The following is a 26166-nucleotide window of genomic DNA, read 5'->3' as shown; positions in this document are numbered from 1 at the left end:
CTGGCTGCTCCACGGGCTGCCTGCCAGCCAGCTGAGACCTCTGTTTCCCCAGCTGAGCCGCTAAAGCGGCAAGATTTAGAGCATAATATAAAATTGGATTAATACTTAAAAATTAACTGTCCCTGCTAAGCAGCACATTAAAACACGTCCTTACACAGGGAACACATGTATCCCAGCAACACAAACAAACAGCTGGGAAAATGGGGTCTGGTATCCCCCTTCCAGCTTTCTGAAAGGCATCTTAAGTTTATAATGAAGTCACTTTGTTTCCAAGCAGCCTGGTGTTTGGAAACAGCATATCAATCCCTTTATCAGCTAGCCTGATATGCATCAATAAGGAATCAGCTGGAGCCAGCCCCTCTGTGAGCCAGAGGGTCGCTCGCAGCCTCCCCACTGAGCAGTGTTGCACAGTACCCAGGATGAGCACCAGACATCCATGACAAAGAGCAAGAGCTTGGGAGAAACCACCGACTTCCCGGCAGGTCACGCCAGAGCTCCTCCAGGATGCATCACCCCATCTAACACCTGCTGGGGTACTGAAATGCTGCAAAACACGCAGGATTGCTTGGCATCAGATGCCTTGCAGGCTCCTGATTCCATATAGTGCTTAAGGCTCTGTACCCATACCCAGGATGCATGCTGCATTGGTGTGTTGAGGGACCCTCTGACATGGTAAATGGGGCTTGTGGTGAGGCCACATGCTCCCCACTGCTCCTGCAAATGACAATCTCCACCCCAGACCGGTTTGGTCCAAGAGTCAACCCCTCTTGCTCACAGAGGCACTTGACGCTCCTGCAGCAGAAGCTCATGCTTTCCAGGGAAAAAGGTCTTTTAAAACCTCACAAGAAACAAAAAGAAATGCCATTTATGTTACTTTTTAAAATAATATAAATGTCAGTAGGGATTTTGTGTTAGAGGCAAGAAAAATAACGTGGGAAAACCTTTGACCTAGTCAACTCTCATTTCTTAAACTGTCTCACTAAGTTGCCATTGGTCTGTGCTTACAGACTTATACTTCACCTCTTGAAAAATTGAAATTTCAAGCATGCTGGTCATCAACTATTTTTAGATTATCCCCTGTTCAAGCACAAAAATACAGTGATCACTAAGAATGCTAAAAATTCCAAATAGAAAATTTTAATTGCTAATTTTGAGTGGCAGGTTTCTTTCATGCCCTTTGTTCCAGAGACGGAAACAGCAGAATTGCATTCAGCAATGCACAGCACAAGCCTCTCGTTTGATGAGACCCTTCCACAAAAGGAGAATTGAGAACATTAGACTAGTATGGATGAAAGAAAGATGAGGGAATTCACTGGAGCTAATAATTATGAGGAAAATAACCTATGATGCTTACAGTTACTATCTCTAAATGGAGTCAGGAATGAACCTGAAGCATTAAGACACTTTAAAAGGTAAAAAAATTAAGTAGCTGTAGGTGGCACATGAGCTTGCAAAAGGCCCTTGCCAAAAGCACTGCAGAGGCCAGATGGTTAGGAGGGTTCAGAGCAGGACCAGGCTTTGATACCAAGTAATGGGAACAGCCAAAACTACAACAGACAGGTTTAAAAATAAACCAAAACAAGGAGGTCATGTTCTCTCATGCACTGTGCCAGAAGTCAGCTACCAGAGAGGCATTTCTGCAGTGGGCAGGTTTAATTTAGGGCTCCGGGGTTTCCAGGGCTTTACTTGGAAAAATGGATGCATCCAAAGGAGCAAAGATGGTGTCAAGGGACCATTTTATGAGATGATGCTGGTTCCCATGTCCACCAGCTCTTCTGGGAGCACGTAGCAGCCATCATTCCCCACTCATGTGCCTTTACATGTTCATACTCACCTAACATGCAGATTAGGTCTGACAGGGGCCTACAAAATCAGGAATCAGTCCCCAGACCAGCTAGGCTCCCCTTCCATCTTCCTTCTTGGGAACAGTGTTCTGACAAAATAAGAAGCTCCCTCACTCCATTTTCCAGCAGCCCCCTTGGCCAGGCAATCAGAAATAAAAGCTGTCACACACATCTTGGTTTCCTTTCATACTTTGTAAATTTTTTTAAATTTTTATTATTATCTCCTCCTTTTAAGCATCCCTTTAAGGGTGAAATGAAATCCAACCATTTACAGAGAAAATGATTTCAGAATGTACATTTGATTTATCCTTACAAAAAGTTCATTATTACTTGCTGTTTATAAATTACAGAGTTGAAAGGAGCTTTGCAGATGCTCTTATTTTTTCTTTCCTTTTTATTTTTTGGCAAGTCCACACATTCTTTTTCCAAAGCAGGGTGTCCTGGAGCCCTTCCAGGAGCAACACTACCAGTAGGTCCAGGTGGACCCCAGGCTCAGAAGTGCTGCTGGACCACCTCCAGGATGATTCTGCATCATCATCCACACAGGCAGGAAAAAACAGTGGTTTGAATTCTTAGAGTATTTCAGATCCCTTCTTCATCCATTACCTGTAGTGCCCAAAGCTTTAAAATGTCAGTGTATTGCATTAGAAACAGTTCTTCTTTCTCAATGCTGGATCTGAGCCCCTCCTGCCACTCCATTACCCTCCACCTCCCCTTCCCTTTCCATAACAGGAGTGAGTTTGTCCAATGTCTCAGAAATCAGAAAGGAGGGGATTAGGGAGGGTAGGGAGAACACAATGATGGAGGGATACAGGAGCCATTCTCCCACTCACTTCCCTCCTTTCTCACCAAGGTTAGAGGTCAGTGAAGCCAGGACGAGCCGTCCCTTCCCTCTTCATCACCAGTGTTCACTAACGGAACCAGGAGCGACCCTGGACACGTGTCTTCACAGTGCAGAGGCATAGCAGCCACAGAGATCGCCAGCAGGAGCTGGGACACAGGGACACAGCCCCAGGGATACTGAGGAGGGGAAGAGACACCATCCCACAAGCAAACAGCAAGGCAGGCAGAGGGGAATGAGCACGCATTCTGCTCTGACACTCTCCCTCCATGCCAGCTCTGTTTCCTTGTTCAGCTGTCACAGAGACACAGAGTAGGTCGGCCTGGGCAGCACAACCACAACACCTCAGCAGGACACGGAGATCAGAGAAAGCAACAGCAACAGTGGGCTTGAGCATGTCACCCTCCATATCAACCACAGGCACAAAGTCACCGTGTCTTTTCTGTCACTTGGCTGTGGCATTAGCCCCAGATGGGCAAATACTTCTAACTTGCCCTATTCCCTCTGCTTTAGCAAGCTCACCTGCTGCAGGTGCACCAAAGCCCAAGTCCTTCCTTTCACTTGGGGCAAAAGAGGCATTCTCCAGTCCAAAGCCATGCATAGGCACACAATCTCTTTCTAGGTGGGAAGCACAAAGACAGACAGAAAGAAGTGCAAGGCTTGGGTGTGCCACACACTGCGTCGCCTATATCCTGGCCCCACTTTTTGACAATTTGAAGGCAAAAAAGGTTTTGGGAATGAGAAAGCACAAGGCTGAAGAGGGCTGCAGGAAAAGGCCGGTGATGTATTCTCTCCGCCCACTGGACAGTTTGGTCCAAGAGAGACAGCAGGATTCACTGCCCACAGCCCCCATGGGCTGCAACAACCCACAGACATCAGGCTCTTATAGTCTGATCCCAGTTCCAGGACAAGGTTCTTGGTCTTTCCCTTCTCAAATCTCAGAGCCTGGTTCAGGTAAGATGAAGGAGCTTCAGTGCTCACCTCAGAGTCCAGCACTGGGAAACAAGGATCTGACACAAACCTGCCTCCTGCTTTGCCTCTCTCACCACCTCACACACGCACATACTTTTGACTTCCCTCTTGTGGCAGCTGCCTGGAGGGGTGGCTGTCCCACCTGCAGCTGGCTGCAGAGGTCCCAGCAGGCAGCACAGGCAAGGCTGAGCAGAGGGTAAGCCACCACCTTGGAAAATCACTGCGTGAAAGCCAGCTTAGTAGTGTCTGTTCCCTCCAGGGACAAGAAGGAAGATTTTTAATGACAAGCACTCTAGCTCCCTAAGGATAATAAACACAGGGGTAGCCAGACAAATTAGACAAACATTGACTGGTTTGGCCTTAAATCAAAAAACGCTTAAACAATTCTTGAGAAAGAGAAACAATAAAGAATGCATTTCATCTGTAAAGCCCCTTCCTCCAAGTACAACAGAAGTCTGGTTTCAATTTAATTTCTTAAAAATAAGGAAGTAAGTCCAGGAGGCAGGCAGGGCAGGAGTTCTGCAGAAGAGCCACAGCATTCCTTTTCCAGCAACACCTTCTTCGCCAGCCCAAGGGAGCAGAAGGGAGAGACAAATCAGAGGAAAAAGAGGAGAATGGTGGAGCAAATAATGGAGGAGAGAAGGCAACAGGTTGTAGTTCAGGAATGGGAGAAGCAGATACTGCAGCTGTGGGTCTGTCAAACTCCCAAGAGACAAGGGCCACACCTCAACACTGAAAATGTGACTGCTGTGCACTAAAAATCCCCAAGGATGGCCATGCATGGGAAGGGCTGATATCAGAGGAAAGGCTGCTCCCACTGTGGGAGATAAGGAGGTACAACCCTAGCACACATGAACTTCAGCTCCTGATGAACTGGGGCTCTGGTGCTGCCAAAGCAAAAGACTGGCTTGTCTTTCTCTCCTCTGCCTCCAGCAAAGCCTGGCACTGACCTTGTGTTATCATCACTGAGACAAAGCAAAGCCCAAAAGTCCAAGAGCAGACCTTAGGCTCCTTCCTCAGAGTAAAAATGAGAAATGGCTTCTTCCTCCCATGCTGTGCTGCTGCTGCATTGCACAAGCTAACACACCTGCTCTCCTCCTGCACACCTGTTCCTGGGGAAAGCATTTTCTCCCCGTGCTGCATCCTCAGTGCTATGGCTTTCATCTTGCTCGATACAGGCTCCTCCTTTCTCAGCTGGGACCCCGTTTCTCTATCATCTCTCTACACCTAAGGCCTCCACACAGTAGCTCAGCCCATGGCTGTGACAGGAGTTCCTTCTGCTACATCAATAAGTCTGGACTTAAAAAAGCCACAACTTCCCTTTGGGTCTTCGGAAGAGCATTCTGCCTAGCAAAGTTTGTCTGTCCACCCAGTTCCCAAAGATGCTTCTCTAACTGTGGGGAAGACATAACAGAACTCAGAATGGTGATGTTAAAGAAATCAAAAATAATAACAAAAAATTGGTTCCCTTCAGTTCTTCTGAGCAGGCATTATGGCATACAACATGTGGAAGCAGCTAAGGTGAACTGTATCTCCATTTGATTAGATAAAGACATTAATCTTCTTTTTATTCCAGTCTCTGCCTTATTAGGCAAGCAAGTTATTTTTGTTGACAATTTTCTCTTCTCTAGAAAGGGGACTAGGAAGGAAAAAAAGAGAGAGGCATAGGTGGGAATTAAGCGCAAGGGTGGCATGTGCTGGGCAACACAGGACCATGGAACCCTGATGGAGTTAAGGGCAATGAAAGCCCTCCTGCTTTAGAACAGCTGGCCAGAAGGGCCGCACTTCTTTGTGCCAACGCCTTCCTCTTTATCCTCCTCCATGATTTCTGCTTGGAACATGAGTCAGTCTTTCCACTGCAAGGCTAAGAGAGCAAGTTCATTATGATTTTCACCCTCTGCCCACTACGACCCAGGCTCTGGGCACCCTGTCAAGCCATCTGCTAAGGAAGGGTGGTGGTAAGGGTGGAGACAACAATCTGCCTCCTCAGTGAGCTGAACAATCCAATACAACAGCAGGCCAGATCCTCACTGCCCGTGCCTGAGCAGACATCAGCCCAACCAGCTGAAGCTAGCAGACTCCTAAATCCCTTCTCCTCTCCATGGTCTTGTCTGCATGGCCCAGGCTGCGGATGTAGGCTGCACACATTGTGGACTGTACTGTGGTCCCCAAACAGTCTCTTGGCCCCAGGAAGAATCTGCCCATTGCTTGTTTCTTCATGAGCCCCTTACACCCTAAGGTCAGACAGATGGATTCTGTGCATTGACAGGCTTTGTTTGCCCACAACAATCAGAATTTTGCCCTTCCTCTTCTCCCTTTTATTACCCCATGGTAAGAAGGAGTAGCCAGCACATGTAAGCAGCAGCCCTACTACAGGCACAGCCTGCAGGGCTCTAGAGGCAGCCAGAGAGGCTTGCAACAGTCCCGCAAGTGTAGCACTGCTATGCAGAGCCGATGCTACCCCTGGTCCTCTCCTATGAATTGCCCAAGAAGTAATCCATGCCAACACTGAGATCACAGCTTCTGGATCCCACCACTTTCTGCAAGCACAAACAGCCAAGCCCCACTATGTCCTCCTCCCCCCATCAATACTGGTAATAAACACCCAAGTGCACACCAAACCCATGCATGTGAGCACTCATGCACACAGGCAACCATGCACTTGCAAACATACACTCCCACCATCTGACTGAGTCCCCTGCAGCTTATCCCATCTCCAACAGAAGCATGTACTTCTGTAGGTCAAGTCCATGCAGTGTTGTGGGAGCAGGAGTAAAAATCAGCAGAAAAAAACCCCCTCAAACCCAGCTTTCCCGTCTGCTTCCTATCTGCTCCAGGATTGGTAGGGTACTGGGGCAAGATCCAGCCCAGGACAGAATGCATTAAAGCCTGTGCAAGGGACTGCATATTGAGAAGGACACCTTGGAAGCAAAGAATTTCCCTTCCCCAAAATACCCTTTGAATATACAGTACAAAAAAAAAAAAAGCATACCGAGATGCTTTTGCACATTCACTCATCCAAAAAATGCCAGTGACACACATCTGCACACACAACCACTCACAAGAGTTTGTGCCTGCTGACTCACACGCTCACTGAATAGCCCAGGCTTGCATCTATGCTTGCTCCAATCCACAAAGGATGAGGGTGGATGGGAACAGCTGCCCTCCCTCCCCATGGGACCCTCTCAGCCTCCCCCAGAGGAAAATCTGCCAGCTGGCTGCAGAGATTCTCTCCAGCCAGCAGGAGAGGCTCAGAAGATGCCATGAAGCCTTTATGCTACTACAGAGCAGGTCCTCAACATCTTTCTTCCTCCTGTCCATGTCTCCCTTCATGTGACTGAGGAATTTGGGTTCCCAAGCATCACCCTGCGATGAAGGGAAGAAGAACAGGAAGTGAGGGAGGGCAGAGACCCCAGAAAAACAGCACACCCTGCCCATAAACAAAGGAAACAATAGAAGAAAAGGAACAGACAAAAACACCCGACTCTTTCCCTTTGTTGTGAAGTTCTGATTTCTTTCCCACCCGAGCCTGAGCCTCGGCGGCCTCATCCAGCACCCTCCGCCTTTCGGTAGGGGTTCTCCAACAAGTAGCGGAACCGCTGGTAGTTCTTGAGCAGGTACTTGGGAGCGTACATCTGCTCCTTGGGGTCAGCAGGGGGATACTCCTGCATAGTACCATCAAACCAGCCCCCAGTCCGAATCAGCTCCCGGATATAATTGAGGTCTCGTTTATCCTCGTAGTCACCCCAGCGGGGAAAGTCCCCATTCTGGGCTGACACCAGTTTGAAGTAGATCCCCTCTGGGGTGAAACACCAGGAGCAGTGCCAGCCAGCAAAGTGGAGTGGGCTGCCCAATGACCACTGCACCAGGATGTGTCCTGTGCTGTTCTCATACTGCCGAAACCCAGGCATGGTGTAGTACTCACGGCGTCGCAAACGTATCCCGTCGGTAGCATAGACAGCCTGGAGCATCCCCATGGTGCAGCCCGAGACCACCTCCAAGGTGCCCGGTTGCTTCCAGAAGAAGCCATAGAGCGACTTGCGCATGTGAAAGGCGAAGGGCTCCGTCCAGCCGTCGTAGAGCTTGAGGAAGAGCACGCCATCACGGGCCGGGATCTCATCAGCATCGTCAATGATGAAGACGTCGTCCGGGCGCAGGTTGCGGAGGCGAGAGATGCCATCCCGGGTGAGGAAGGTACGCAGGTAATCATCAGCAATCCAGCCGTCCTGGCGGCCACCAGGGGGGAAGTGGTCCAGGAAAACGTAGAGCACCTTGTGGCGGATGTAGTCAAAGGAGCCGTTGAGGAGCATCTCGCGGAACTTGAGTGGCCGCGGCTCTCCATAGGCTGTGAAGTTGGACTCGCACACCACGAAAGCATCCACCACGTCTCCCAGCTCATGGAAGCGGACATCCAGCAGGTCAAACTCGTGGTTGACGTTGATGGCATTGATTACCCGCCGGGGGATCTCCCGTGGCACGAGGCGGTCTTTGGTGGGCAGGTTGGAGTACTGGACCACGGTGGGGACCCCACAGCTGGGGCCATGCCAGCCCGGCAGACACACGCATTCCACCCACTTGCGCCGCTTGGTTCCGCTGGCGCTCAGTGGCTTCCGAGCCGGCCGCCCCGAGGCTGCGCCATCCGCTCGCTCCTCCTGCCGACCTCCCATGAGTGGCTTCTCCAACACCTTGGTGCCTGGTTTAAAGCAAATGCCACCGGCTTTGGTACGGACAAAGTATTCCGTTGAGTCTTCTGGCAGCACGAACTCAACCTTGTGCAGCTCTTCGCTGGCTCTGCTGGGAGACAGGGGCTGGAGCAAGGGGGAGTGGGAGTACAGGGGTGTGCGGAGGAACTCCGCACCCCCTGGCTCAGGGCTGACCTGAGGCGTGACGGGGGCATTGTTCCAGAAGAAGCTGGAGACGAGGTTGGGACTAAGCGAAGCCAGCTCCCTGGGGAAGGTGACATAGGAAAGGGCCTTGAGGAAGTGCAAGAAGGAGATGAGGCAGAGACCAGCCATGCAGAGAGTCAGAAAGAGTTTATGGCGTCTCATCTTCATCCTGTGGAAGAGCCACGAAAAGGAAAGTCACATTCAATAGTACTGAGGTGCACTGATAGAAAAACAGGTTGGGGAAGGCAGGAATGCTGGTCCAAACTCAGCATGCATCTTTAGAGACTTGACTCCAAGAACTACACCCCCACCCCCTGCCGTCTTCAGTGGGCCTTTTGCTTCAGCTGGGTTACATCAAGCTGAACCTCTGCTAGATCAGTCTTACAAATCCACAAAAGTAAGAAAGGCACTGGCAATGGGAAAGAAAGACAGGAAATCCAGAATAACAGGAATTCATGATCTAGTGAACTCACTGCACTTGGCAGATTTGCCCCTGTTCACCGATGGAAATTAAATGAATGTAAGCCTCCCCAGAGGTGCATCACCAGAGGGTTGGGAGAAAATGAAAAGAGCAGGAAGGGTGAGAGACTTGGTGGGGGGAGCATGGTTGAAACATGACCACTGCAAGAGAGGCAGTTTTAAAGGACCAAGATCATTAGTCAGACTGCCAGTGGCAGCCTACGCTCTCCAGATCTTTACAGTGTTTGTACAACACACACCCTAAAAAAACACCCTTGTTCTTAGGAAATACTACCCAAGTTCACAAGGAGGACAGGGAAACAAAAATAAAATTAAGATCCTGTCACATTTACTCTTCTCCTACCTGTGATTCTCAAGTCCACTGTATCTCCATATGTTGCCGTTTGTTTTCACTTTCTGTGTACCAGATGCTGAGGTTTTTCTGCATCTGGATCAAGGTGACAAAAATAAATGCCTAGCTGTCTCTGCCGGTAATACTGTGCCATCATGATGGATCCACGTCAGGCCAGGAAGAAGCCAGTGGTGCAGAGCCCTTCCCTCCAAACAACATGAAACATTGCCTTCATCCTCCTATCCACCACCTCCCCTCCTCCAGCCCAGGCAGGGAACATAGAGCTGCTGTCAGGCAGAGAAGTTATTGAAGACTACAATTCAGAAAAAGGACCAAAATAAAAAGAAAAAAAATACAAGAAAAAACTCATCTCACACAGTGCTTCACCAAGGAAAAGTAGAAAAGGTGTTCACCACCTGCTGTTTAGGGAAAGGCAAGTTGAGGCAGAAGTGGGCATGGGAGAAAGGTCATCCAAAAGCAGTTTTCAAGGCAGAGGCTGTCCTGGAGCATGACACCCTTCCTGCAGTGACAGACAAAGAGGCAGAGATCCCCACGCATGTGACACATACCACTTTGCCCCCTCCACATGCTCCATTCTGGCAGTTCTCTCCCTGGCGCAGTCTCCCTTCCAGGGCCAAAGTTCCTGAGAGGCACCATCACTTATAAAGGTTCCACCTGTCACATAGTGGTGCCAGCAATACCTTCACTGGAGACAGTCCCTGCTCCTGGGGGTCATGGCGAAGCTGCTCCACACCACCACCCTGACACGTGGGCAGGTGTGGAAGAAGAACCCAACCAGCGCCTGCCACTTCAGAGGGTATTAGGTAAAATACAGCAAAGTGTGTTTACTGATTAACTTGAGGAGAATTTAATAGTAAAGTGAAAAGCATTTAGACAGATGGCAACTGCCCAAAGGAAAACATATCTGGTTTTCCACAGATGGCTCTGGCATGGACTTTGGTAGAACGGCTGTCCACAGTTGTACCTTACAGCTCAGCAACAGCATTTCTGGACACTTGGCAGTCACATTTTTAGTGGAGGAAGTCACCATCCACTGACATTGTCCCCAGTGCTCAAGTGGCAGGGCAAGGAGTCCTGGATTAAGCTCTGACTGAAGGACTACAAGCCTGAAGCTGGTGGAAAAGTTACAGCATGGCCATGGAAGGGGAAAAAATTGAAAGAAAAATAAACAAGGAAAAAAGAAAGAGAGCTCATTTCTATTTGTTAATGTTTAGTAGGGGTTTTAATATACTTTGCCACAACACAAGTCAGCGGCAGGGTGCTGGCTCTGGACATCACGTTTGTAGTGGCCCAGACATTAAGAGGCTGATATTCTTCTGTTAAAAGTCATAAAACATCATCTTGGGGCTTGCTGTCAAGCTTTCTTCACAAGGGCAAAACAAGGGGCTGCAGAAAATGCCATGAGCATCTCTTTCTATCCATGCTTGCTTTCTTGAGGCTCTGTTAATGTCTTGCAGAAGCAGCAAGATCACTTGTAAAACAGAGGAATATTCAGTGCCTTTTCTTTGCACATCACCAGTTTTTAGTCTGTCTTGAAGTGTAGGGAAGAGAAGAGCACAAGGAAGCCAAACCCCCACTAAATTAGCTGAGTGACTGGGGGTCAGTAGAAAAGTGTCCCTCACTGGTAATTGAGTACAGCTTTCTCCAGTCAGGTGTCCTGTGACTTCTCTGAGGCATTACTTCCAGACATCAGGCTGCTCTTTCAGATGCTGAAACCAGGGCAAGATGAACAGCTGACCTGCTCCAATACAGCAATCCCAATGAGTGCCAGGTAATGCTGGTTTCACTCCAGTTCCTACAGGACACACAAATGCAGGGCAGCCAGCTTCCTCTGAGCCAGCCCAGGGCTGAAGGCAAGTGCTGAAGGAACACAAGGCACATCATCTTCTCAGATGGCTGTGATGCTCTGCATGCCGCAGTAAATTCCCAGACAAAAAGCCTTAACTCTTGGCATTCAACAAACTGCTCTGCTTTCTGAGATGTAGCACGCCGCCGTGTCAACATAGCAGGACGCATGGTTTTAGGAAGCAAAGCATATTTTCCTCACTTGACATTATCATACATCAGTATCTGTCAGGCTCAGCAGCTCTTCAGCCACGGGCACAACGAGCCCTGGGCAGGGCTGCGCTGCCTCGGTTCCTGCGCCGGGCTGGTGTGCACAGCCCTCCCCAGCTGCTCTGCCAAGCCAGCTGGCCCTGCAGTACCCTCTGCTGTTCCGCTGCTGACACGGCCCAGGAGGCAATTTTCACTGCTCGGTTGGTTTTGTTAGGGAGTGGGAACACAAACCCACTTCCTAACCCCTCCTGGAAGAGGGGAAGCAAAGAAGCAAGGTGTGTCCTTTTCAAAATCTCTTCCCAGGGAACCACCTTCATTCTCACATGCCAGGGATTCTTCTACCAGGGAGTGGAGAACACTCATGCACCCTTGGGTGAGCCAAGACACTATAAGTCATGTATCCCTTCCCATATCCTCTGATCAGCCCTGCAGTGAAAGACATGTCTGGTGGCAGCTAGAGAGACAAGCTGGAGATAAAGGCCAGCAAGGGAGGATTCTCCATCCTCCCCATCCAAAACATTTACATGTGGTGGAAATGAGAAAGGAGGTACCAGTCAGGGAGATATCTCAGTTTGTCACAGAAGAGCCCAGCTGCTCCAACACAAAGCAACCATCAGTGACCAGGAACACAGAAAACAGCAAGAAGAGGTAGTTCCCTTCTGAAAATTTTGACTGAGGAAGGGGGAGAAAAGTAAACTTGATCTCTGGGAGAGTGATCAAGTTGCTGTCAGCAGCAAGAAAAGCTTTAATGTTCAAGTAGAAGAAAAAGCCTGAAGTAGTATGGACAGTCAGCTCCATTAAGACAAAGCTCTTTAGGAAGTGCACAGTTATAGACCGCTTCACAATACACAGTCCTGGAGAGACAAGCTGAAAGCTTCTTTTTGCAAGGGATTCCTTTGATATTTCCTTGCTTGAAGTTCTGTCTCTACCATGCAGGGGAAGTGCTTTCAGAAAAGGAGAAAAGCTAGAAGTGTTATGCACATGAGTTATCCCCAGGCACCTGTTACCATTTTAGTGACCAGCTGATTTATACCATCCTGAAATAATATACTTATTTTTCAAGAATCCAGAGAGAAAGATATGCACCGATAAGAGCTGGCAGTTCACCAGCCCCAATGTTCTCTTCTGGAGAATACTGGCAAGAGGCCACACAACAGGATACAGGCTTGTTACCCCATCTTGTTAGGGCATGGGACTCAAGACTCATTAGACCTCTCCTATGGTTACAGGGAAAATATAACTGTGGAGAACAAGTCAGAGCAGAAGCTTCTGGTTTTCCCCTGATACCAAAATGCTCATCTCCTCTGCCTAAAGTTATCCCATAACACCCATGCAGTAACATATTTGCAGATCACTCAGACACTTCAACACAAAGCAGCAATTCAAATTAGAGTCACTTTCACATGGCAGATTAAAAACCCAGTATGACTTCCACCCCCCCACTCCACACAGAGGGCCCAACTCTCTCTGCTCCAGTTAGAGACAAATAGAACAGGCTCCACATTTCTGGAGTACTAGGTCTACATGCCATCCTCAAGTACAGGAACCAAGCAGGCATCAGAGCCACAATACCTCTAAACATCTCAAGTTACTTTTGTCCTGCCAACATCCACAGAAGGAGAAACCATAAAACTTAGTATTTGTCAACAACTAAAACAAGCTCAGGGATAGCAGGACTGCACTTTGCTTAAGGGTAGGAAAAGGAGATTATCCTACACTGCAGGAAAATCTGAGAGTAGCAGGATGTACCAGAAGGTAACTAGGGCTCAGCATCTCTCACATGAAAGATGCCACGGTGTTTTCAGGGACTGCAAGCTACAAGGACGCCAGTGAGAAGCTGTGGCAGTCACAGCACAAGGTGGTTTCCATGTAAGCAGGTCCGTATCAGCTTCCCTGCAAGTTCCAAGGACAGAATATAACAGTCTTCTGTGTCCTTCATCAAGATCTGCTGCCCACAGCACAAATGCAAAACAGCAATACCTCACACTCCGCGTTTCCTTTGCAGCCTTGAGGCAACTGACCACAAGGTGCCACTGACTTGGTGCCAGCCCAAACAGCTGGATGGAGCCATCCAGCACGGTCTCTCTCCAGGCAAGGTCAGGCTAAGGGACAGCAAGGCTCTATCCTAAGCACCTTCCCTCCATTTCTGCAGACAGGTAAGAAGAGTGGTAAGGTAACCACTCAACAGCGTGCCACCATGATTCCCACTTGCCTCCCAGAGCTGCCATCCACGCACCAGTAATAGGTCTCACCAAGTCAGAAAGAAAACCAGACTGAGGAAAAAAGATAGCTAACGGTGAATCTACACAAAACTAAGGTTTGAGGTTGGCCAGGGAAGGGTGACAGCACAGCACAAAGAAAGGCATTGCCTTCCCCTTCCCAGGGAAGAAAGGCACATGATGTATGTACATATCAACCACAAGCCTCCAGATTGTGTACAAGACCTTGCTAAGTCTCAACAGACCTGCAGCATCTACAGTCAAAAAACAAACAAACCAAGTATCTCTTTTATGCATTCCTCTAGGAGACCCAAGTGCTCCACACCAGCAGCTTCTATGTGCTGCACACAGAAACTAAGATGGATGCAGCACAAAGCCTCCAGCTTTTTAAGTGCTGTGGCTGCTCACCTCTTCACCTCTGCAAGCACAGTATCTTCAGAATCGACTCTTCCCATGGACTTTCATTGTTTCCGCTGTTCTCTCAAGTGTCTTGTCCTGCTCATCAGTGCACTAAGCCTTGGTTATTTCAGATGCTACACCTCCAATCGCAGCAAGACAGCCGCACACTGTGGGACAAAGCAGCTCTTAACCCTCCACACAGAACACATAGGACCTGGAGATAAAGCGGTGTTTGTTGACAGGATTTTGTCTCAAGACTGATCTTCCAGAAGTTAGCATCACAGACCAACATCTGAACACCTTCAGAGTCCATTATAACACCCTCCACTAAAACAGACTGTTCTTACTGTAGCTACCATATTACTAACAGCAGCATAATTATGTAACTCTCCAACCCCTGGTTTAAAAGAAGACCTCAGAAAGAGACTAGAAAACTCTAGTGAAATCCAGTAATGGCCTACAAGACACCAATTCAGTTTTATCCAAGAAATACTTGGACGTCACAAGGGTGCAGTACTGCATGTTAAAGGAAACTAAGCTGGATTTCCAACTCTGCTGCAATCAATCAAATATTCTTCTCGGTATCCTTCAGATATGCTGGGCTCCCTTGTAGCTAATCTCTCTCCAGCTAAATCCAGTCTCACCATAGGAATTTCCACTGCTTCAGAAATGCTTCTGCACACTCTAATCCTTCAGAGGCTCTCAGAAGTTGTACCTTCAATTTCTTAGCATCACTAGTCTGAGTGCTCTTTCCACTATAGGAGAAGCAGCATCTCTTTCTCTCACTTATGCCTGATATCCTGGAAGGACTCTTCCTCAACCCTGCTTATTGCCTCCTCAAAACATCTGGTTCCACAAAGTCTGCTGTGATGGCCTTGGAGCTTGCGTCACCCTTGGCTCCAAGGCTGGGCCTCTCCACACATCAGAGGGCGAGCGAGGCACTGCTCACTGCACTCACCCAGGATGCGAGGCCCTTCTCCCAGACAAACACAGGACTGCTGCTGCTCACTGCTCCAACTGCACAGCAGTCACTCACTGCAAAACAGAGCTGGTTAGGTCTTCTGGTGTCTTACAGGGAAGGAATACTCCATCACAAAGAACAGGAAAGGGAAAAGGGACAACACTATGCAAAAAAAGCAATTTATGTCTTCAGACAGACCATGGGGTAATCAAACAAGTATGCAAGGTCTCCCTGCTAGTTTTGGTGCCTTGCAAAGAGGGACAGGCCAAAGCCAAATCATGCTTTCAGAGACTTCAAGTGAGGCATGTGATAACACAGGCTGTTGTGTCAGAGGTTCTCCCCCCTCACTCACCACCATCACAGCTTACCCATCCCTCAGTTGTCAGTTGTATGAATGCAAGTTGTCAATCAGATGAAAGTCTGCTTTTACAGCCATATCAGCAGCAGATCTAACTGGGTTAAAAATAAACTTGAAGGAAACATCTAGGCATGGGAACAAGCAGATGACCAGCAGAAACTTTCTAAATTATTTCACCAGTTCACTTCTGATCAAAACACAGATGTAGATACATCCTCAGACTCTCAAAATTACAGAACTGTAGGTGCTGTTCATCTTACCAAATCTCCAACAAGGCCCCCATTCAACCACCATGAGCTCACTAATTCTTCCCAGCAGCATCAGAGAAGGAGCACATCTCAAGGAAGGAAGTGGAAGAATCAGCAGCAGCAGGCAACTGCTTTCAATGCAGATCCTGGCAGGCACTCCATGCAGGTCAAGCAAGTGGAGTACAAGCCACAGATCCTGAGAACAGCTCCAAGATGAACAGTCCAGATTATCCTCAGACCTGCAGGTCCATGGGTGAAGAGCACGTGGCAGACACGCCAAATTGGGCACGCAAACCTTGTGCAAAGGAAAGCAGGGACTGTGTGACAGCCCAAGCAACAGGGAGATGAAGGTTGAAGAGCCCAGAGGAAGGTGAAGTGTCTGCCCTGTGAGCCCAGAGCAAGGCACTTAGAAGAGGGAAAAGGCAAGAAACACTTGATGCCATGGTGATGGGTGAAGCGCACAGATCCACGCAGGCAGGAGAAACCACAGAGAAACCACGTTAACTCCAGCTATTTTTGAAGCGGGTGGCAGTTGTTTGTGCATCCCCAGGATAAAAGCTCTCCAAGATGGATCAAGGAACAGAATAATTAAACCCCAGGAAGACAATAAATAAAGAGAGGCCATGGAATAGCAGCAAGATCTTAGTGGCCAGGAGAAGAGCTGGCCCTCCATCCCCACCCTCTTTCCTCCCCCATCCGTCACCAACTACTTGGGGTTTGGCAGGGTGCTCACTTTCCCACAGTAGCCGATCTATTACTGTTTGGAAGAGCCTCTTCCTTCCCCTCCTCCCCTCCTTTTCAGGCCACAGGGGTCCTGCTTGGCAGCCCCCGGATCCCCCTCTACTCTGAATGTCTGGTGACCAGCCAATCCCATGCAAAGAGCATTAACCCCTCTTCACCAGGAACAAACGGAGAAACCTGACTCCATGCAGAAAGGTTTCTCTAGGATGTCTCTCCCTCCTTCTCTCCTCCCCTTCCCCAACCCCCGCTGCTTACTCTCTCGCCTTTCCCCCCTCTTTCCTTTCATTTCTCAAAAACTAACTCCAGCCCAGGGAGTGTCACATCTTCCCGAGAATGTTACACAAGCCCATGGGAATTTTTCTTGGACCACGAACAGACCCTTATTTATTTGTCTCTTCTGCCTTTGTTCTTCATTTCCTCTTTCAAGACTCAGGCAAGACCTCGACACAGTGCTGCCGGGATCCCCCGCTGCCACTCCACTTTGTTATTATTTTCGGAAAGAAAGGGCTGATAGGCAGAGAGCTCTTCAGTGCCTTGCCCCGAGGCAGGAATAAGTCAGCCCAGACTCCCACCTCTGGGGTGGACAAAGGGCATAGCTCAGGGGCTCTGGCTTGCAGAGACAACCTCCTGCTAATATTATCCTTCCGACTGCAGCATTGCAGCCCCTTGGATTAAATCCCCACGAATCAATTCTGCAGTCACAGCTCTATGCCGATAACTGGCATATGGTACCACGAAAAGGGGCAGTTTCCTAGAATGAAATCAAAAGCTTCCTAATGCACTTAACTCAGGGTCACATAAATCTCTCTTCTGCCTCCCACAGACAACTGGACCTTGTTTACAGGCATTGCAGCAGGCCTGGGTCTCAACAATATGTTTACTACTTCTGCACAAACATTCCCTTTCACGAAGCAAAGCAGTACCCTGATCTCCAGATTAATCCAAGCAGAAAGAACTAGAAGCAGGTCTATGGGGAAAGAAGGAGAAAGTTTGTCCTCATCAGCAAGATTAAATGCCAAGGATTTTGGACATCACACAGATTTGGGGATCATTTGTCTTCACATTCTTCCTTTAGGTTGCCTTAGTTCTTGAGAAGGATGAGAAAGAATTTTGTATTTAGCCAGATGGTGATGCCCCTGACAAGGGGTAAAACCATCTGATGAAAGAATGGGTTCTTTTCAGGCTGATGAGACCGAGAACCAGGGCAGGGCAAGACGGGACAGCACAGTTTGTCCAGGGAACATACAGCGATGACCTGTGCAACTTTGCCCCAAACACAAAAGCCACAAGTGAACACCATGCAAATAAAAACAGGGAAGCTGAGCATTTCTGCTCAACTGCACAACAGACAGCAGTTTACTACCACAATCACTTGATTACAGGCCAAGTTTCTTTCTTTCTCCACCCTCAGCCCTCTTCCTCTCCTTTCAGGTCTTCAGTAACACAAACATTTGTATGGAACTGTGTTTCTGAGAAGTCAGCTGCCACAAACAGGTCAAAAAAGGAAGGAAAGGAGAAAGACAGAATTTTTGTGTAAACACATTATGAAAATTGGTTATGAGCAAGCAGGACATGCAGTGCAGGAGGGGAGCTGTGGTCATGTTGAGGTCAACAGGACAAGCAGGGCAGAAGCAGTACAGCCCACCTGTGTGGTGCAGCAACCTGCCACAGTGAGGCAGAGGCACAAAGGGCATTAAGCTCATACATAGCTGGGCTACCCAGCTCATCTTCATGATGTTCCACTGCTGCAAGAGACTGCAACAAACTGCCCCAGTCAGCTTCTCTTCAGGGTGTAATCACTGAAAAGTGATGGGAATTTCAGCTGCACGGTTTGCTACTCAACCACCTGGTCTACCTAGTGCTCAGGTCCCGATGATCTTGTGCAAAGTCCAATGGACTGTGTCATGACAAATCTAAAAAACACTTTGGCAAGACAAGAAGGGCCTTTGAAAGAAGAAAAATGCTTTCAAGGATCTAAATATTTTAGATAACAGTCCAGAAGATTCCAGCACTGTAGTTGAGTGAGGGACCAAATTCAAGCACTGGATTCATTGTCTCCAGCTTGACAGAGTCTCTTTACTGCAAAGACAAGGCTCTGAACTAGAGAACCTCTTGCTCAATCTCAAGCCACAGAGATGCTCAGCAGTATCACACACTTGAGTGATACAGAAGCCAAAACTGCATTTTCAGGGCAGTTCAGCTGCACAGAGCCATATGCAAACAAACACAGGCAGAAAGGAAGCCCACAGCACTTCCTCATCACTAAGTGGTAGACTCTGGATGCCTGACAAACTCCCCTTCCCTCCCCCCCAGTGCTCATGGGAAGCGAGAAGACTTTGTTGCAGAGCACAAGTGCACTATAAATAATTCAAGAGACTGCTAAATTATGCAAAAGCAATCCCATCGTACCCCCGGCCAAGCTGAATGCAGGTGTGGTCAACCCTTCCTCCAGAAGTTGCTGCTGGATAGGGATTCTGGGGCCACAGAGGCTTTGTGCCAATAGCACGTTGGCCACTTGCTCACAGCCAGGCCTGCACCAAGCAACAGCAGGAGAGGAGGTATTTGGGGACACAGGGCTGATGGGGAAACAGCAGCTCCTTTAATCCACCTCTTCTCCAGAGACCTCACATGCCCCAGGAGCAAATGTAGAAAATCGTGTCCCCTTCAAGCAAGGCTGCTCAGTAGGTCTTGCCTCCATGGATCGGATTAGCTGGCAAAAGCTGCAGCTGGACAGCATTGGCACAGTGAGGCAGGGACAAAAGAACTGCTGGGGCAGGTGGGAAGGAGAAAAAGGAACAAAAAAAAAAAAAAGCTCTGGAGTGGTAAAGAAAGAAGAGTTTTGCTAACACAAATAATAAGGAAGGCTGAGCTGAAAGCAGAGAGAAATACAGTCAGTTCTGCTGCCCCAGTCTTCTGCCTTCGGGAGATCCTGCTTCCCTGAATATCAGGGCTTCCAAAGTTTCCCTTGGAAATGGGGTCATTAAGCAGCAAAGTGCAGATCACGCTGATCACTCCAGGGCACTGCTCTCCTCATTTACCCTGCCCTTTGCTCTGCCTCAGAGCCAGCCCTCACACCACAAGCTCCAGAAAAACACAACTTCCTCACACACAGTGAGCACCATGCACTCTCAGCCCCTACAGCCAAATCCTTCTTCCAAAACCCTACCTTTCCTAGCTGCTACAGCCTCCAAGATCTGTGCCCAATGTGCTCAGCCTGCACAGGCCTCCATCCTCCTCCTTCTCCCGACTGCCCAGCTAGAAGTGTCTGTTTTAGAGGAAGAAAGAACTGAAAGCACTACTGCAGCCCTTTCTTCAGCCTCAGCACAACCAGCTTAAAATCTCAGGGCTCTAGCCCACCTTCCCCTGCTTAAAGGGCTCAGCATCTAGGAGAGAGACTCCCTTTCAGGACTCTTTGCCATGCTGTCTCCCTGGCTTTCTGTCCAGCTCCGTATCTGCACACCAAGCCAGGGATACCCACGCTTAGTTCACAGGTGTCACCTGCGAGCTGCCATGCAGCGGGGCTGATCTGCATCGGTCTCTCAGCTGTGCTCCAAGCCTGCCTGCTGCAGCTTTGCCCTCCTGCAAGAGACATGCAGCAATATCCCAAGATAAAAATTACCCCAGTTTGAGTCTGCCCGCTAACCCTAGCCCAACCTGTATAGATTTACACACCGAGGGGAGAACGACTCCCTGAGGGAAAGGCAACAGGGAGCTGGGATTACAGAAGGAGGCAATATCTATGGTGAAAAGGGCTGCAGAACCCAAGCAGTGACTAGAAAGTTATCAATAACCTCTGGCTAAGCACCTACTCCCAGCTGTTCTCCAGGATTTCCAAGACAGCCAGCAGCAAAGAAAGTACAGGAAGCGCGGCGCTTTGGTTGCTGCTCTCCTGACAAGCCCCTGCGTTTGCCACTGGGCACAGCACAGCCTTGCTCCATGCCTCAGTTTCACCGCGCTGGAAGTGTGAGAGACTTTTCTACTCTGGGTAAGGGCTTACCTAATTAAAAGAAGCTTAATAGGTTGCTTCAAGGTCCTTGGAGAGAAATTCTGTCAAAATGCAAGACAGAGATGATCCTCAGAAAGAGTAGAAGTCCCTTTTGCTTTTCTCTCTTCTGGTCAGCCACATCCACCTCTCCTCTTGCAATGTGTGCATTACAGGCTGAAGAAGACTTCTGGCAATGCTCAGTGTGGCCATACCACACAGCCACAACTGATGTTTTGAAAAAAGCCTATTTAGATACAGACCTGGGCACTCCCCTTGGTGGGGAAACAAGGAACCTTAGCTGAGGTCATCAAGCTGCCTATTCAGACAGGGGGTTATCTCCGTACAAAAGGCCAAGGCCTCAACAGCGAGCAGCTCACATAACTCTTGCTGTCCTAAAACAGGTAATAATCACTTCCAAAATCACAACTCTAGAACAAACCCTTGCCGTTAGTAAGGCAGCCAGCTCCCTTCATGCTACTTCTTCCCTCAGCCTGCCTGTTGAAACCTCAAAGCGCAGTGCTGCACTCCCTTTCACCTATCGGCTCTACTGAGCAAGTTTTTGAGCACAAAAATACACCCACCCTGCTACAGGTGTTCAGAGGTCTGAAGAGCAGGAGGTACCTGTTGTACTTCAGGAACAACTTTGGGAAGCAAAGGGTCTGCATGCCAAAGAACACAAAGAAGTCAGAAAAAATAGGTGAACAAATCATGTTTCTGCCTTCCTCAGATATGCAGCCAGAGTTTATTCCATAGGGATGCAGGCATAGAGTGCTTTTGTAAATCCTACACCACTGCTCCAGCACACAGCATTTCTCTTCACCTTTCCCTGGAGAAGGGGGACCTCACCAGCTCTGTGACAGCAACTCTGCCCTGGCACAAGCAGCTGGTCCTGGCACCCCACCCAGCACTGCTGCTGTGGCACAGCCCAGTCCTTGCAAGACACTCACCTAATGCTATCAAAGCACCCCAAACCCGACCCAGAACTGCCAGGCTTGGCCCCTCCAGACAGCTCTGTCATGGCTCCTCAAGGCCAGCCTGCATCACTGACTCGACAGCACGGTTCACGTGTGCACTGCAGATATGTCACCACCTTTCCAAGAACAGCCAGGATTGGGAACAGCAGGCACTCCTAAGACTCTCCCCACATCCCCCTAGATTGCACTGCCCCACGTGCCTACCTTCCCCAAATCTCAGATCCCACTGTAATGTTTCATTGTAGTGTCCTGATGGCATTTTGTGCTAGTAAGTGCGGCCTGACCCTATGTGCAGAACAGATGGGTGACAGTAGCAGAAAACACGTGGGTACAACTACCCACACTTTTCTGCTTCTGTAGCCAGGGTTGGTAACATGAACCAGCCCTTTGAGGCACCTCCACTGACCTAAAGTCATGCAGACATCTCTTGTGCCAGTCAGTACGCCCTCCTCTCTGCCAGAGTTACTGACAGCTGTACCAGTCTTCGTTAGCACCACCTCCTCCAGCTACATCCCACTGATTGGGTCACAGACTGCAACAATGTACAAAGGGCTCATTTTAGAGCAACTAACCCCACCGAAAACCTAATCAGCCGTTAGGAAGGAATGCTGGCCCAGCTTGCCCCATCTATCCATCACCAAACTCCCACACTTCCTTCCTCCACCTTTATGATCCAGCACAGAGGCTGGGGGGTGTAGGGGTGTCAATTTGAGATAACAGGTGCACCTTAAAGATGCCGTTCTCAAGAGAAGAGGAAGCTTAGACACAGCAAACTGAAAACTCAGCTGTAAACTCTTCCACGGGACTGAGTTTATCTCTGCTTGCTGACGGGTCAAAGCAAGGGAGGGACAAAGAGAAACTTGTCTAGCCTAAGGTGCCCTTCACATACTGAATATGCACAACAACATCTATGTGCACTTCCCTTAACAACTGCCATACCCATGACTGCTTACATGCTCTACATTTATTGCAACCATAAAAATCAGCACAAGTGCCTGTGTTCCACATTAAGTGCATCCAGCAGGACCCGTGTGCATTGCTACACACACCCAGCAAACAGCCACCCACGTTTGTCACACAAGCATCCCTCAAAGGCATGCAGTAAGCATGTTACACCAATCTGGCAGGGCCCAGTGTCACACTGCACTTAGCCAGATGCGCGTTGGCAGGGCCCAGTGTCACATTGCACTTAGCCAGATGTGCGTGGGAGAAGGAGGAGAAAGGTAAACACAAGGCACACAGGAAGCCCACAAGTACACAAACCTCACAGGTACGCTCCTCAGGCAAACACACCGAGTGTGTCTGTGCCTGCCATGTGCCTGGCTGAGGCTCAGTGGGCTCTGTGCTCACCATGCAGCCCCAGCAAGCCTCCAGACCGGGTATCTCTGTCTCATGTTGGGCACAAGTGCTCCAGGTAAGTTCATAGTTGTGAGCATCCACTGAAGCTAGCATTCCTGCAAGTACACTATTTTCCACCCACTCTTTTTGACCTCCTTGCTAAGACAATCCCTGCGTGCCACACAGGCAACTTTTTTCCAATCCTACCAGCATTTTCAGGGAGGAAGGAAAGCAGGCAGGCAACTCAGCCACCAAAACCACTTTGGAAACAAGAGTGTGGAGGACACCTCCAATGGAGGTGAGCTACAGCAGCACCTAGGACCAAAAGTATACTAGACAAAAAGGAGCAGTTGGGCCACCAAATTAGTAAATGGGCAAGAAAACACACCTGCAGCTAGCCAGAATCCATCCCCTCTCTTAAGGATATAATTGCCATATCCAGGGCATTAATAAACAAGCTATGCAGGTAGACTGAGTCCTCAAAGGGAGGAATGCTATACCTTGCAGAGGATTTCTTGCCCCTACTGCAAAATCACCTGAGAGTACAGAGGAGCTATAAATCTTTGAGGGACTTTTATGACATGCAGTAGAAGAGCCACAGCTTCCCTCCTCTCCTGCAGTTTGCAATGGTTTTCATTCAATGCTTGTTTTATAGTGCTACAGGCAAGCTGGAGACTCCCTCCTCAGAATAGCTCAAAGGACTGCTCCTCTCCCACTCTAGCTTGGAGGACGCGATCCCAGCACTGCTACTGGGGCTGAAACAAGCACAGGTGCTACAGCTGTGTTTAGGAGGGCTTTAGAAACTGGAGGTTTGCTGGAATGTAGGGGCACCCATAGTTCTTCCTCCCCTCAGACATGTCTCTCCATTGCCTGAGGGTCAAGCAGTGAACAGTAGATCCTGCTTGATTTCTGCCCTTCTCTGAGAAGCTGGCAGCAGCCAGGCTGCAGCAACAGGAACTTGCAAGTGCTTCCTAAATCACAGGTGCCAGCTGGACTTAAATACCACTGCTGCACGAGGGACCCACAGAGCACAAGAGACACCCTTTGGGGAAGGAACTTGAAGAGTTCCTGCTGACTCACAGCCTGCCAAGGTGAGTAACAGGTGCAAGAGCATACAGGAATTTGAAATTCAGTTTGCACAGGCTTGGGGGTTCCTGGTGACTCAAGTCATATTTGTTAGCAGGGGTGCCACCGAATGTTTTCACAGGCTTGAACTTCCCACTCAAGAAGAGAGATTTAGAATTAACTGGAGGGCTATTCTATAGGAGGAGAGGCGCTCAGCACCCACACGATGTTCTGGAGACAGGGCAGGCACGCTCCTGACCCCAGCTCCACCCTAGCTCTGCCCTAGGGTGCAAAGGAGAAATGCAAGACCCCAGCATAATTTCTGGGAAATAGGCAGGGCTCCCGTGCGACCCAGGCGCGGCTCGAGGAAACAGAGCATGTGGAAATCCCCGAAGGAAAACCACGAGCTGAGGCACTGAGAGAAGCCTCTCTCCATCCCGCGCCACGCTCCCACCCTTACTGAGCTGCCTGAGGGACTCTAGAGCTGCAGCAGATGCTGTGCTCCCCACCAACCCTGTCACGCTCGCCCAGGGAGCAAAACTCTCGCAAGGACTGAGGTTCACCAGCCTGTGTCACTCCGGCAGGACATACAGCTAATCCAGCCCACAAACAACCCGAGCCTCGCACGAGCGGGGAGAACTTGGGTGCCCGCGTCCCACTGCGGCCAGCCCCGAAAAGGGGAACTGCAGCCATCTGACACGGACACAGGGCAGGGCACAGGGGACGTTTGACGATACACATTTATTTGTATGGATGTTTTCCCTCCCACGCACGCACTCCTGTTACTCCTTCTCGCTTGCTGCAGGCTTGGCACGCATCCCCAGCCCGTGCCCTCTTCGCAAGCCGAGCCCGGGCAGCAGATGGGCCTCCGCTGCAGTGCCCCGGCCGGAGGGAGGGTGCCTCCATCCCCGGCGAGCCCTCCGCTGCGGGCAGGGGGCTGGCAGCATCACCTCCCTCCTCCCCACAGCCAATGCTCCCTAGCAGGGGATGCCGGGATTATGGGGGGGGGGGGGGGGGGGGGGAAGAGAAGAGAATAAAAATATAGCATTAATAAATAAGGAGCGCGAAGGTGGGGGCTCGGTGGGGGAAGCCTCTCCGGCAGCGTTCGCAGGGGATGACGCCGCACCCCCGGGCCGAGGCACAACTTGCAGGTGGCGACAGCGGCGGGGGGGCGGACCGATGGGGGTCCCGCCGCCGCTGCCTGCAGCCCCGGGGCGTGCTCTGCCCGCCGCCCCAGCCCCGCTGCCCGCTCGCTCACTCACCCCCGGCCGGCGCAGTGTCGGTGCCCGCCGGGCCCCCGGCGGGGCGAGGCTGCCGCTCGCCCCCAGCCCGCCCGCCGCCCCCCGGCATGGCTCGGCGCCGGCCGCGGCGAGGCGAGAGGCGAGCCCGGAGCCCGCAGCCCCCCGCCGCCTTCCTCCGCCTTCTCCTTCTCCGCCGCGGAACGGCCCGGCACCTCCTCCCGGCCGCGGGAAAGGATGCGCTGCGCTGCAGAGCCGCGGCGAGCCGAGCCCCGCCGGCAGCAGCGGGCAGGGCTGCAGCAGCCCCTTTTGTGCCGCCCTCACCGCCTGTCTCCTCCCCCGGCGCGCCCGCCCGCCCCCCCGGGCCGCCGCCGCGGGCCGCCCGCCCCCCGGGGCACGGCGCGGCCGCCCCCGCCCCCCGCACAAAGGAGCCCCGCGGACGGGGGCCGGCGGGGCGCGCAGGGCCGGGGCCGCGTTCTCGAGCGGGCTGCGGTAGCGAGTGCCGGGCCAGGCGGTGCCCCCGAGGATGCCGCGGGGCCGAGGCAGAGCCGCCGTGCCGCCCGCAGCCCCGCGGCAGAGCCGCCCCCTCAGCATCTCTCCCCGCGCCCCGGGGGGCCGGCGAGGGCGGGAGCACTCGCTGCTTGGCGGGAGGGAGGGAGGCGAGGTGGGGATGCGTGAGCTGCCTTGCCCAGCGACATCAGGAAGTTTTGCTGCGGTGCCAGAAATAGAAGCTGCATCTGCTGACTCCCGGTCGTGCACCCTAACCGCAAAAGCTATCTTTTCTCAATTCAACTTTTCCCTGTCTTCTTGCACGTTGGGCTCATCTTCGGAAAGGAAAACAAAGCCAAGCCAAACCGTAATATCACCACCCCCTCTCCCCTGACTGAACAGCACCGCTACAAACATGCTGAAACACAACCATGGGACCTCACTCCTTGCGGCCAAGAGCGAGCAAAAGGTCAAAGGAAGCAGAATTAGAGTACACCCTTCCTCGACATTTCATGGGAATTTGGAAAAGCAGCACATTACAAACAAAGCCTCGGTGCCACCACCTCTCCAGCTTGCTATTTATCGTATGGGCACACTGGGCAGCTCGCTGGGGAGAAGGTGAGAAGTGGCCCTGTCAAATTGCCACCGCCTCTTCTGAGCACTTGTGGCACAAGAGTGCCCTAGGCTCTGATCTGCTGCCTGGCCAGCACCAGAGAGGGTT

At 50.6% G+C, this 26166-nt stretch overlaps 1 protein-coding gene and 1 long non-coding RNA gene across 6 annotated transcripts; one reads left to right on the top strand and one right to left on the bottom strand.

Moving 5' to 3' along the window:
- Positions 1-2021: 2021 nt before the first annotated feature.
- Positions 2022-25260, bottom strand: MGAT3 (beta-1,4-mannosyl-glycoprotein 4-beta-N-acetylglucosaminyltransferase). Of its 5 annotated transcripts, none has more exons than XM_068191273.1 (2): positions 24981-25260; positions 2022-8712 (listed from the first exon to the last, which is right to left on the bottom strand). In XM_068191273.1, the coding sequence occupies exon 2, from the start codon at positions 8709-8711 to the stop codon at positions 7203-7205; it is 1509 nt and encodes a 502-aa protein (XP_068047374.1). In that variant the 5' UTR covers position 8712; positions 24981-25260; the 3' UTR covers positions 2022-7202. The 5 variants fall into 5 exon arrangements, with proteins under 5 accessions (XP_068047374.1, XP_068047371.1, XP_068047373.1 ...); XM_068191270.1 differs by lacking the exon at positions 24981-25260 and adding an exon at positions 20354-20778; XM_068191272.1 differs by lacking the exon at positions 24981-25260 and adding an exon at positions 18766-18789.
- LOC137474597 (uncharacterized) lies at positions 10120-14065 on the top strand. The gene is made up of 4 exons (XR_010999415.1): positions 10120-10178; positions 11024-11146; positions 13436-13526; positions 13955-14065. It is a non-coding gene; the product is annotated as an uncharacterized lncRNA (long non-coding RNA).
- Positions 25261-26166: the final 906 nt, after the last annotated feature.

Source organism: Anomalospiza imberbis, chromosome 5 (genome assembly GCF_031753505.1).
Source record: "Anomalospiza imberbis isolate Cuckoo-Finch-1a 21T00152 chromosome 5, ASM3175350v1, whole genome shotgun sequence".
Classification (NCBI taxonomy): domain Eukaryota; kingdom Metazoa; phylum Chordata; class Aves; order Passeriformes; family Viduidae; genus Anomalospiza; species Anomalospiza imberbis.
This window is presented reverse-complemented; position numbering and strand designations above follow the sequence as displayed.